At 43.2% G+C, this 14,119-nt stretch overlaps 1 protein-coding gene across 50 annotated transcripts in view; it reads left to right on the top strand.

Annotated features, from left to right (window-relative positions):
• KIAA1217 overlaps positions 1-14,119 on the top strand; it is a 711,513-nt gene that overhangs the window by 674,668 nt on the left and 22,726 nt on the right. For all 50 annotated transcript variants that reach the window (XM_070254925.1, XM_070254899.1, XM_070254896.1 and 47 more), the window contains 3 exons: positions 7,628-7,803; positions 12,502-12,632; positions 13,162-13,309. In XM_070254925.1, the coding sequence (XP_070111026.1) occupies positions 7,628-7,803; positions 12,502-12,632; positions 13,162-13,309 (455 nt within the window). The remainder of the gene's footprint in view (positions 1-7,627; positions 7,804-12,501; positions 12,633-13,161; positions 13,310-14,119) is intronic.

Genomic DNA, 14,119 nt, shown 5'->3' with positions numbered 1-14,119 from the left:
GAGGGAGAAGATGGTTCAAGTTCTGTAGGGGCCAGATAAGACTTGGCCTAAAGAGAGAGTGGGTATATCCTACTTCTCTAATTCCCACATATTTTTTTCTTGGTCCCTTATCTCCCTATTCCAAGTCCTGATAAATAAAAAATGGGATTATTCTGAACTTAGTGTTCCATGTTTAAGATTAGTGAGGAGGCAAAACATCATTATTAAAGAGAAATATAGCAGTACACAGAGTCCTTGTATTTGAAATGATGTAATTCAGTACAGTTATCTTAAGGTGTCTTTTTATAAGAAAGTGCCTCATAGAAATGTGCCGGAGTCTCATTAATCTTCTTACATCCAAAATAATGGTCTTGGGAATGAGAAAAGCACACTGAAGGTTGGCGATGCTGAGCAGACCTGTTTTCCCCTACCGGGCAGAAATAATAAATGGAAGTAGTACAGGGTTTGGCAGGTAGACAGCCATCAAATGTCTCAAGTCCTAGTTGAACCTTCACACAGAGGTTGTCTAAGTTGGGGAGACTTCTCCTGGATAGCATGTAGTTGTGGCCAGACATGCTTTCCCTTGTTCCTTACAGCCCAGCAAACTTATCCAGGTGGTCAGGAGTTATTCTGGGGTCTGGATTCCATTATAAAACTTCATGATTTGTTGAACAACCACTGTTCAATGTCACGACTTGACAGCAAAATCAGTTCAGTTATACTATGCACCATTGGCAAGACCAATAGTCTTAGATTTTATGTAAGAAATCAAGATTGAGTATGTGAGGTATATGTTCATTTTGAGGTGGGTAGAAATAGGTTTAGGTAGTTTCCTAGTTACTTGATGAAGTTGATATGAATTACTTATTGGATCCAATTACATTTTTGTGGCCAAGAATATATTTCTATTGAAGTATTTTTATAAAAATATCAAGTATGGAATTTTCAATAAACTTATGTTTCCAGCAATAAGGGTGTAACTACAACTGTACTTGCCTTCCCACTGTTGACAGCAAGAAAACTGAAAAGTAAATAAATGTATGAAACAACTCTTTTCAGACATCCAACAACAGGCAACACAGGATGGTGATCTTAAGGAGAATGGAAACAAAGGAGGTGAAACCTACATGTGACTCAGCTTTCTGCGTGGGGGGGTCTTTTCAGATCATGATGCAGAAAGGGCTGCCTAAGCAGAGCACTGACAGTCTTACTGAGTTGAGGGGATAAGATCAAAGTGTAGAGAGCTGAAGCAGCTATGATTTGTGGAGTACCAAGTAAGAGGAAGCTCCGTGGAGGAAGAACTATATAAATCTGTGAGTCTGTTATAGAATACTAAGCCAACCACATGTAGTTGAAAGACCGCTAAGCCAGGCAAAAACAAAGTGGGAGGCTATAAGCTAAAAAATTACCAGAGCTCACACAGGGCTGGGAGATGCTCATGGTTTTTTTTTTTTTTTTTTTTAAAGATTTTATTCTTTTCCTTTTTCTCCCCAAAGCCCCCGGTACATAGTTGTATATTCTTCGTTGTGGGTTCTTCTAGTTGTGGCATGTGGGACGCTGCCTCAGCGTGGTTTGATGAGCAGTGCCATGTCCGCGCCCAGGATTCACACCAACGAAACACTGGGCCGCCTGCAGCGGAGCACGTGAACTTAACCACTCGGCCATGGGGCCAGCCCCGAGATGCTCATGTTTTGACAAGCAAGAGTAAAGAGGTTTTATTGATCAATTGAGTCATTCAGTAGAGATTAGAGAAGGACCATGTTTCAGTCTTAGGACTAAACTAGCCCCAGAGTAAAAACTACCCTAGATTCACCCTAACTAAGGTTAAAAACAAGTCTCTAAAGAACAAAAATAATTCACAAGTAGTTGAACTCTCTGCCAGAGAAAGTCCAACAGCTGTAAAGGAAAACAACAAAATCCTGAACACCATGTCCAGCATCCAGTCAAAAATTACTAGACATGTGATGATGCTGAGAAATGTGACCCGTAGGCTTAAGAAAAATCCAGTGGAAACCAACCAGAAATGATAGGAATAATGAGATCAGCAGCAAGGACTTTAAAACAGCTATTATAATTATTCTCAAGGATTTAAAGGCAAACATGAACACAATGAGACAAGAAATGGAAGCTATAAAAAATATCTAAAGAGAACTTTCAGGAGCTGAAAAACACAATATCTGAATGGACTTAATAGAAGATTAATCAGTGCTGAAACAAAATATCAACCAATTTGAAAACATAGCAATAGAAACTGCCCAAACTAAAGTACAGAGCGAAAAAAACCTGAAGAAAACCAACTGAATCTTAGTGAATTGTGGAACAATATTAAGTGGTAAAGAAGATGAGAAGAATGTTAGAAGGAATAATGGCTGAAAGTTTTCCATGTTTAAGGAAAGGTGTAAATCCACATACCAAAAAAGCTCAATAAAGCCTTAGAATAGTAAGCACAAATAAAACTACACCAAAGCACATTGTAATCAAATTGCTGAAAATCAGGAATAAATAGAAAAATCTTAAAAGCTGCCAAAGGGGCAAAAAGATACATTGCATGCAGGGAAACATAAGTAAGAATTATCACTGACTTCTCATCAAAGACAAAAGTTAAGTCAGGAGACAATGGAATGGTATCTTTTTTTTTTTTTTTAAGATTTTATTTTTCCTTTTTTCTCCCCAAAGCCCCCCAGCACACAGTTGTATATATTTTAGTTGTGGGTCCTTCTAGTTGTGATACATGGGATGCCACCTCAGCATGGCCTGATGGGTGGTGCCATGTCCGTGCCCAGGATTCAAACCAGCGAAACCTTGGGCCACCAAAGCAGAGCACGTGAACTTAACTACTCGGCCATGGGGCCAGCCCCTAGAATGACATCTTTAAAGTATTGAAAGGAAAAAACTCCTTCAGAAAATAGAGGACACTTCCCAACTCATTTTCTGAAGCCAGCTCTACTCTGAGAGCAAAACCAGTCAAAGATACTATAAGAAAAGAAAACCACAAACCAATATCCCTCATGAAAATATATGTAACAAATCCTTAACAAAATAGTAGCAATTGAATCCAGCAATATATGAAAAGGATAATACCTTTTCCTGGGTATTATGCCAGGAATGAATGCAAGATTGCTTTAATAAAAATTTTTTAAAAACCAATATATTTGACCTTATTAGCAGAATAAAGGAGAAAATCATATTGTTTCAAAAACTACAGAAAAAAAGTGACAAAATTTAATACAACTGATAAAAACATTTAGCACTCTAGGAGTAGAAGAGACTTCCTTAACCTGATAAAGGATGTCTGAAAAACCCACAGAAAACATTATAGTTAATGAGGAAACACTACACACATTCCCTGTAAGGTTGGGAACAAGACTGAAGAAGCCAGCTCTCGCTTCCATTTAGCACTGTACTGAAGATCCTAGCAAGTGTGTTAGCTCAAAAAAGAGGTAAAAGCCATACAGATGGGAAAGAAAAAGTGTAATTGGCTTTACTCACAAATGACATGATTGTGTACATATAAAACCAAAAAGAATCTACAAAATAATGCTACCAGAAGTAAGTGAATTTAAGCAAGATCACCATAATCAAGTCAGTGTGTAAAAATATAAAAATTTCATTACATACAATGTACTTAATCATACATGGATTTATCCATGCAATGGAATACCATTCAGCGTTAAAAAGAATGAACTCAAGACTCAACAACATGGCTGAATCTCAAAAACAATATCCTGAAGGAAAGATGCCAGACACAAAAGATTACATATTGTATAATTTCACTTATATGACATTCTAGAACAGGAAGAACTAATTTATAGAGACAGAAAACAGATTGGTAGTTTCCTTGGGCTAGAGGTTGGAAGATTGATTGCAAAGAGTCAGAAAGAAATTTTCTAGGGCGATAAAAATTGTTGTCTAGGGGCTGGTCTGGTCGTGTAGTGGTTAAGTTTGTGCACTCCACTTTGGCACCCTAGGGTTCACAGGTTTGGTCCTCAGTTGCAGACCTACACATCACTCATCAAGCCATGCTGTGGCGGCATCCCACATACAAAATAGAGAATGATTGGCACAGATGTTAGCTCAGTACAATCTTACTCAAGCAAAAAGAGGAAGATTGGCAACAGATGTTAGCTCAGGGCCAATCTTCTCACCAAAGATAGATATATAGACAGATAGATAGATAGATAGATAGATAGATAGATAGATATAGTCTATCTTTTTAGTGGTGGTTACATTGGTGTATACATTTGTCAAAACTCATTGACCTGTGCACTTAAAATGGGTATATTTTATTGTTTATAAACTATACCTTAATAGAGCTTTTTTTTTAAGTCCACAATTGAAATGTAGGTATCACTGCTAAGCAAAAATAAAGGCAATGATTGGATGTGCTGATGACTAATTTATTTGAAGCATTTAGAGAGAGATGTTGACCTACATCCTGCCTTCAGCATCATTTTTATGCACTGTTAGGATGAAGTGCTGGAGACAGTGGCAAGACCACCAGGCAGGGAGGGTGAGGGACCAGAGGGAAGTAGAAAGAAAACTATGCCCATGTTTATTCCTCCACGATTAACTCATTGTTGCTCACGTGCCAGCCAGTGTGCTATGGAAAATTCTCTCTTTAGTCCCTCCAGCTGTCTCTGGTAAGCCCCTCCTTCTGGGAAGGGGGATCGTACAGCCTAGAACTCCAAACAAGACCCTCCCTCCCCTCCTCTTTGAGCGGAATAATTTGAATGTGATCTGACCATGTTCCCAGTTGAATAAATTGCGTATTACATGCAGTTGTGTTCTTCTGACATGTCCGTAGGCTTCTCAGAAACGATATATGGAGTCATTCATACAGCAAATGTGTGTCGGGCACCTACTGTGTGCCAGCAACTGTGCCTGTGGCTGGAAATAGAACAGACGTGCTCCCTGCCGTGCTCTCTGGCACTCTCTATCTAGCAGATGGTGGTTGAGAAATGACTGGATTGAATTAAAAAGACCAATTCTCATCCTGCTTCTGCCCTGCAGTTGCCGAGGGACTCTGACCAAGTCACTTAACCTCTCATGGCTTCCCTTTCCCAGCTCGCAAGCTTCAATTTTGAGGATTTTAAATATTCCAACAACACAATTTCCAGCTTGATAGACACTGTTGATATCCACTGCTAACTGGACCATAACCTTATTGGAGCTCGTCTGTGAAATTTGTGCAAAAGGGCTGGCTGCAGAGAGCTGTGCCACACAGCTCTTGGCACAGTGACATCATCTATCCATTCAAGAGCCCTTTTCTTAGACCGTGATGCTCATCTTTGGTGGCACATTAGAATCATCTGAGGAGTTTAAAAAATTCCCAGCGCCTAGGCTGCACCTCAGACCAATTAAATCAGACTCTTGGAAGTGGACCCAGGTGTCAGTCACTTTTAGACACCCTTAATCATCTCCTTATTTGTCCCTCACATACCCATTATCACCCATCGCCTTTCTGCCCCCCTAAAGGAAATAGCTCTGTGGTATTTGACGCATGGCATGGAATTTGTGTGTACCATTTGGTATCAGGTAGTGTCACTGTGTATATTTAACAACAACTGCAGACAGAGCAAGTAAGCGCATTAGCGCTGACCCCAGGGCATATCTGAGCCCATGGGTCTCCCCATATTTCTACCATCTAGGAAAGAATTTTGGATTCTCCATTGTCTGTTGTTAGCAACATTACTGCTTAATTCATGCATTCAAGACATTAAATGAAGGCCTGCTATGTGTCAGGCACTGTGTCCTGGAGATCTGTGGAGAGCTGAAATTTACCAGGTGGAGGGAATACCATATGCAAAGTCCCTGTGGCAGAAAGGATCTCGGTCAGTCAGAACTGAGAAGATGTTCATGTGGCCTGAGCAGGGAATATGGCTGCATCCCAGTGCAAGGAGGCTGGGAAGTGGGAAAGGACCAGACCCCCCCGCACCTTGTGGGCAGAGCTGCCGCTGCAGAGAACATAGGAGGAAGTTGACCTCTGTGGACTGTCTCCAAACGTGGTGCCTTTCAGCCATATACTGACTGGCTGTTTTTAAGACCACAATAAAAAGACATCATTAGCCAAAGCAGTGAGAGAGCGTGATCATGAGTCATACAGAGGAGGTAACCCAAGAGTGGCACATTTTTATTTGGTTTCCTCCCAGACAAAACCGCAGGTCCCACCCCGAGGGTTATGCTCCCTGATAACAATAGCTGGTATGTACTGGGAGCCAGGTTTGTGCCAGGCACTATCGTAAGCCCTTTCTTGCCTCACTGACTCTCCGTTACCAGCCTATGGGATATGAGCTATGACTACCCCTTCTTATGGATAGACACAGAGAGATTAATAACTTGCCCACAGTCACCCAGCTATTAAGTGGTAAAACTAGGAATCGAACCCAGGCAGGGTCTCTCCGGATGGTCAGTTGATCATGGTGCCATGCTGTTGTTGGAATGTGGTGGTGATGGTGGCTCTGCTGGTGGCTTGTGTTGAAATGTTTTATCTTTATTCAGAGAAAATGGAAGCCATGGTGAGGTTTCAAGCGGGTGGTCACGTGGTCAGATGGCATTTCCCCCCAATTTGCACAGATAATGGGCAGTTGACTGAGACATCACTCCTATGAGCTGATCTACAGTAGTTGTAGAAAAGACCACGAAACCAGAAAACAAAGGAAACAATAACAGCTAATTGGAATTTCAGGGGAACCTTAGGTATAATATAATAGGTATAACATAATTACTGTTTTGGAGGCTGATGGAATGAATTCACATGATGTGTGTGCTGTCAGAAAATTATCCTACCCCAGGGAAATAGTAAACACCTTCCCTTGCAAGTGTTTGACTAGATTCTTCTGAAGCCTTAATGCAAATTCGCATATCCTATACTCTCCGGGGTGAGAAACAAGAGTGCTCTGGAAACTATATGAAAAATTATATGGAAATTGTGGTCTTACACATGCAGGCAGCCTACGTATACTCCAAGGAAATTAGTAAATTGCCACACACCTTGGGCTCATCTGAAATCATTATTGTTGCCACCGTCAACATGAAGTACTGGGATTACACAATATTTGGTACATGGACCCATATAAACACGAGGGACACAGACTCTTTTTTAAGCGATATGCTGAAGTAGTCCATAGCCAAATGAACATTTGTTGAGTGCCTCTTCTATACCAAGCAGTATCTCATTTAATGTTCAGACTAGCCCTGCACGGGGAAGTGACTGCTCATCCTTGGAGATAAGATAATGGAGACCAAGAGAGTCGAAGTAATGTGCCAGTCTCACAGTAGCAGGGAGAGCGTTTAGGGTTTGATCCAAAGTCTGCTTGGCTTCAAAGCCGGTGCTGTTGGCTGCTCCCGATAAAAACGTGTCAGCGAGGGTTTATGCCCATTGTCCATGATGCTCTGACCAGAGTATAGAAAGGATCCAATTTTTTGCAGACACAGACATGAAAGTCTGGTTGTCAGCTGGCTGCTAAAACTCAGATGTTGGCTGAGTATGATATACAGTTTTTGCTCCCTTCCCTTTCTCATTGAAATGAAGAAATCCTCAGCTGCAGGGCCATTTATCCAAACCCACTGCTGAAGACTGCCAGGCGTGCGGTTGCCACGATGTCAGTCAGGCAGAGCCAGCTGAGGTTGATTTCTTCTGTTCCAACAGCTGCAAAACCAGGAGCTGCTGAGGGCGATGATGAAGAAGGCTGAGCTGGAAATCAGTGGCAAAGTGATAGAAACGATGAAGAGACTGGAGGATCCTGTGCAACGACAGCGCGTCCTGGTGGAGCAAGAGAGACAAAAATACCTGCGCGAAGAGGAGAAGATCGTCAAGAAGCTATGGTGAGTGCCGGTCACTTGCGGCATATTAGCTGTTTCACCTAAAAAGGTAGCCTGTCTTTGCCAATTAGGAGGCCCTTCCTCAGTGATGGCCCCCCACCCTTTATTGAGCACCCACTATGTACAAGTTCACGTTCTGCTGGTTCTGGGTATCCGCATACACTTAGCGCCCTTCCATCCAGGCCCAAAAAATTCAGCAATCCTCAGGTGCACCATGTTCTTCTGTAGGGCTCAGTAACATAAAATTAAAAGGAGCAAATGGCAAAATCTAGTGGTAAATGGGAAGTCTGCATTTAATCTCAATAAACTAAAACGAGTAGCCAAAATAATGCAGCACTAAAATTACCATCCTATTATTCAACTGTAGTTAAAATCACGAAAGAAGAATTTAAATACAAAGGATGTCCGATCCAGGATGAAAGATGCTTCCTTGAATGTTACTAATCTTATATGAGGTTCTTATGGAAAGCATCTATCAAGTCCCACTATTGAAGTGAGCAGGGTTTTATTACTTCCCAGCCCGTGGGGCAGGCAATCTTTTATGTTAATGTATGTTTTTTTATGCAACGAAGGTTTATCATAGAACTATTTCACCTTTCAGTATAATGAATGCTAATTTTTGTGGGTTCTTCTAGTGTTGGTATTTCTCTCGTTTCTTGGAAAGCTCAAAGCTTCCAAACTGGGATTGTAAGGGACCAACCTTCAAATTCTTCTCATGACCAGAATCACCAGAAATTTCCATGATGGAAAGTGTTGTTTTCTATCACCTATTTGATTTTGAGCTGTAGTTTATGTCACTTCAGATGCCAACCTAATGTGTCTGATTAAAATTAGAATGTGCCTTTCAGTAGCAGTCTAGAGGAAAAAATATATTTATTATTTTCCTAAAAAATTACATTTGACCACTGTTCACTGACATCTCAAAATAGCTTCTAAAATTTTGTTTAGTTCATGGATTTATAGACAGCTAATCACCCACCATGAGGTAATAAGGCTATTATTTGTCTGAAATGTTTTTGTGACAGCCCGAGTTGTCTAAAACTAGGTCTGAAGATTCTTCTTGAAAACTTCTTTAAAAATAGATAGCCTTTTAATAATATTTTTATAAATTTTCCAATTAAATTATGAAAAAGTACATTTCCTTCCTTTAAAAGTTGTGACTATTGGTTAGCTGAGGAGCCAGTTGATCCTACACAAAGGAGAGTTTGCTTCTGGCCCCAGGGATCTGGAAAACAACCTGAAATAAGTTCTTCTTCATATGCCCCCAGGCCAAGCACAGTGCCATGCGCACAGTAGGGTCTCACAAATGGTTTGTTAAACTGAACTGAAATGGCCTCGAAGACAGGTGGGATTTCATCGGTGGAGGCTAGAGTGGGCGATGTCCCAGGCAGAGGAACAAGTCTCAGGACCCAGAAGCCACAGGACATCCGTGGAGAACTGGGGGTAGTTGAGTTTGGCGGGAGAGTTGTGTACAAGATACTAATCCTGTCTCGTATTTGGGTCTCACCATTTCCGTTTGCGTCGTCCCTGCCCATATCTTAGACCATACTCGCGTCCTCCATGCCTGCTTGCTATCTGTCTGGCCTGTGTTAACTGAGATGGCAAGATCATGCAACAGAAATCTGGATTTCTGGCTTTTCATGAAAGTTCCTGGGTCCAGCCCCAGATTCAGAATTTCTCTGGAGGGAGCTTGGGAATGTGCATTTTGCAAAGGGACAGGGGAGATTCTGAAGCACCTTCCCCTTTGTGAGTCACTGCCCGTCCTCATGAGGAGGTCACTGAAGTTTTTGGATCAAGGAATTAGAGGAGTCAGAGCTGTGTTTCAGGTTGGTCCCTCCAGCGATCCCGTGAGGGACTGATTGAGGGGGCAAGATTGGCGTCAGGGAAACCGTATTGGAAAGAACTATCATGGTCCAGACAAAAGCCAGTAAGGCCTGACTCAAGCAGTGGAAATTGGAATGGGGAAAGAAATCAAATGCAAAATGGACTGATCGGATGGATCAGAGTGGTGAGAAAGAGCCCAGTGGTGTAGTGGTTAAGTTCGCACGCTTTGCTTTGGCGGCCTGGGGTTCGCCAGTTCAGATCCCAGGCGCAGGCTTACACACCACTCATCAAGCCATGCTTTTGGCGGCATCCCACACACAAAATAGAGGAAGATCGGCAGAGGTGTTAGCTCAGTGACAATCTTCCTCAAGCAGAAAGAGGAAGATTGGCAACAGATGTTAGCTCAGGGCCAACTGTCTTCACCCAAAAAAAAGAAAAAAAAAGAGTGGGTTACCAAAGACAGCGGGGAAATTTCAACTCAGGTACATTAGGAAAACAATGCTATCTCCCTTCCTCCTCCCATTTGGCCTCCCCCTGCCCTTCCTCCTCTCTTGGTCCTCCCCATTCTCCTCGCCCTGCCTCTCTCCTTCCATACACACACACTGGAAATTAAGTTCCCTTGGGGATCCTGATAAGTTGCTGGTGAGCCATTCAGATGGCAGAGGAATGAAATTTGGGTCTAGAACTATGGAAAGAAATTGGACGAAGATAATTTCTCTTTGGTGGGTTTCTACATGGAAATGATAGTTGGGCTTCTTATAACAGTCAGATGAGCTAGATTTCAACAAATTAATGCTTTCTTTTTAACTAAGGTAGAATGAAAAACAACTTCAACAAATAGAGTGGATTTACCTGTAAACCATAGCATCTGTGAACATCTGACATTTTTTTGAGCAGAGTTCACATCTCAAAAGTCATATTGATTACTATAATATTGAAAATTTATTCTTAGTAGTCATTTTAGTTCCATGGTCTCTTTTACATCTTGAATGAACCAATTTTATCTGAATGCTTCATCTATAATAGATATCATAAACATATAAATAGAAGTGACATTGTTGTGTACAATAATATCAGTACACATTTGTGTACGTTCCACAATCAATAAAGGAAAAGCTGTGACATTTAAGGGTTTCCTGTATGCAGGGTTATGAAATCCAGGAGGCACACTGTGTAGAAGAGATTAAAATAGAATTTTAGGCAGACTGACTTTGGGTCAGATGACAGCTCCTTGCAGTGTTAATTGCAACCTGGCAGGCTTGTGGGTTGTTAATGGAACCATGATAAATTTGGGTCTTAGCTTTTCCATCAAAGCTTAGGAGGATTGGACAATGTGTCCAGTCTACACATTAAAGGAATTCTGTTCGGTGATGAAATGGAAGAGAACTTTTCCATACAGAGTTACTATACTTAGTGCTCTTCAGAGGGATGGCACACATTCTCTCGCCTCAGGGATGTGCCAGCTGTAGGAAGTTTCCTGTGGGCAGGGTCACATAACACCGGGTGCCCTTCTGTAGTTTGCAGATGTGGACAGTGAGCAGATGAGGCTTTCCCTTTTGGTCCTGAAGCTGCATCATTTCATCTGAAGGGGTCATAGGCAATTTTGGTCCATTTTCCGTAACAGGATGAAAGATAGCACCAAAAACTCCATCCCACTTCGTGAAGGTGGATGAATTTGTTGTTCACCTCGTGGTCTTTATTGAACATGTGCAATGTCCTGCCTGAATCTCCTGCAGCTGCCATGCCATCCATAGCTCCATCTGCTTGCCCACCTAGTAGGAGGGTCTTGGTGGGCCGTCTTTTTGCAGAGACGCTGTGCCTCCTTTCCTCTTCCCACTGCCTGCTCTGCACACACAGCTCCCGCAGGTGGACTAGCTGGTCACTTACTGCCACCTACTGGTCTTCATCTCTCAAAGTTCTTTCCCTGTTTCTTTAAGACAGGTTTTCTGTTGTCTGATTTGCGGGCAAACTGAGAAGATATAAACGTGTGTTTAGGATGGGGTTATTAACATGCCCAGGAGATAGGATGTTGTTGTTGGTTGGTTTATTTGGTTGGTTTTTTGAAGTGAAAGATCTTAATTTAGTTCTATTGGGACTGGCAGTACCCTAAGAGATGTGTGTATGTGTGTGTGTGTGAGAGAGAATACCACACACACACATACCCGAGAAATCAGATCTGTGATCATTTTGCTCTTTGTAGCTTAGAGAGGAAAGTCAATCCTTATTGCTGGGACAATCACTGTAAACCAGAGGTTCTTGGTCAGGGGCAGGTTTGCTCCCCTCCTCTCCCCCAGGGACATTTACCAATGTCTGGAGACATTCTTGTTTGTCACAAGCTGGCGACTGGCATCTAGTGCGTGGAGAGCAAAGGTTCTGCTAAACACCGTACAATACACAGGACAGGCCCCTACGAGAAAGAATTGTCCAGCCCAGAACGTCAAGTTCCAAGGTTGAGAAGCCTGATATAAAGCAGTCCAGGCTCCTCGTTCTACTCCACTACAGCACGCACGCTCTTTCTCTTTCTCCTCTGTCGTGTCACAAAGTGCGTGCGCCCCTCCCTTAGTTGGCATCCGCACCACTGAAAATGCAGCGTGGGTCCTTTGTCAGCCCGCCACTGTCTTCCCTCTGGCCAACCTGGGCCTCCCCATGAACAGGCCCTGGGAAAACTTCCTCGCCCTTGCCTTACACCTCCAAATATTTCAAGCCAAACCAAGCTACTGTTCTAGGATGTGCTCCTGTCATCTGAGTAGAAGGCAAGGGGGGCAGGGGCTGGGACACAGTACGCAGCGGGAGGCCGGCAAGCCCTTTGCTACAACAGCCATCCTTTTTGAGGACCTCAGTGTTCACTCCCATCCACTGGTCTGCTCGCTCCCGCAGTGAGCTGGAAGACTTCGTTGAAGATTTGAAGAAGGACTCCGCATCGGCTGGCCGAGTGGTTACTCTAAAAGACGTGGAAGATGGGGCTTTTCTCCTGCGACAAGTGGGCGAAGCTGTCGCTACCCTGAAAGGTGAGTGTCCTGCTCGAAGGGAGAAGTGTTTCCTGGGGTGTTGAAAAATCTGTTAAATAGTGAAGGATTTATTCGCACATACCTGCATGTATTCATCAAACACGTGCATGTGTCAGGCACCCTTCTAGACACTGGGGATACACCACTGAACAGAACAGGCAGACGCCCTTGTCTTCTTGCATATGTTGCGGTGAGTGCTGTAAGATTTGGGACCAAATGATGCCAGTAACAGTTTCTGTTCTCTGGGCTCTTATTTGAGCCTGTGCCAAATTCATTAAAAAGAACCCTAAGGGATGGTTGACCTTATGCCAAAGACGCAGGCAGGAAGTAAGGCCTAGAGCTCTGCCCTTGCCCAAGGTCACTTTGAACCCAGTTGCCTCTGAACTTGTCTGCCTCGTGATCACGCGTGAACCGCACTGTGGCTGCTGAAGCCCACACTTCTCAACCCTCTCCACGGCTGGGATGCAGGATGGGGGCTTGCTCTTCTGGCTTTTTCTCCCACAACTCACCAGCTGCTCTCGGCCCACAGGAGAATTTCCAACCTTACAAAACAAGATGCGGGCCATCCTGCGCATAGAAGTGGAGGCCGTGCGGTTTCTGAAGGAAGAGCCTCACCGGCTGGACAGTCTCCTGCAGAGAGTGCGGGGCATGACCGACACCCTGACCATGCTGCGGAGGTGAGCGGCTTCCCGAGGGGCACGAGGGGTGGGAGCACGTGCTGGCCAGGTTGGGGGCCAGGTTGTGGACTCTCAGGCTTCCTCCGTGCTCCTGGGACCTGTCTCCATTGTTGCGACGAGTCATGTCTTATTTCCAGTGTTCTGAGGAGAAACCATTTCTCCTTCCCACCTGGGACATTCTACTGCAATATGGCTTGAGGTCTTCATTCTTCAGCACAGGCTTGCTGTGCTGGGCACATCCTAGGGCTTAAAATAAGTAAACACAGTAAACATTTTTTAAAAAAAATCATTTGAAGGAGATTCTTTTTAATAACATTTTGAAGTTGAAGAATGGATCAGAATATTTTATTAGCCTCTTTCACTTCAGGGGCATAGAGGACTTCGTTAGAAGAGAATGAATAGAGGGGCTGGCCCACTGGCATAGCAGTTAAGTTCGCACGCTCTGCTTCAGCAGCCCAGGGTTCACCGGTTCAGATCCTGAGCGCAGACCTACACACAGCTCATCAAGCTGTGCTGTGGTGGCATCCCACATAAAAGAACTAGAAGGACTTACAGCTAGGATCTACAACTATGTACTGGGACTTTGGGGAGAAAAAAAAGAGGAAGATTGGCAACAGATGTTAGCTCAGGGTCGATCTTCCTCACCAAAAAGCATACCATGAAAAAAAAAAAAAGAAGAACAAAATGAGTAGAAATAAAGTCTTTCTTGAATTATCTACTTAAAGAGTATCTGAGAGGTTGTTGGTCCCATGTAGAAAAGAGAAATGAACCCGCCGGAGTGGCATAGGCCAATCACTCTTACCAAAGACG

The sequence above is a fragment of the Equus caballus genome, chromosome 29, assembly GCF_041296265.1.
Source record: "Equus caballus isolate H_3958 breed thoroughbred chromosome 29, TB-T2T, whole genome shotgun sequence".
NCBI classification, from domain to species: Eukaryota; Metazoa; Chordata; class Mammalia; order Perissodactyla; family Equidae; genus Equus; species Equus caballus.
Note: the sequence above shows the minus strand (reverse complement) of the source record. Positions and strands in the feature narration are given on the sequence as shown.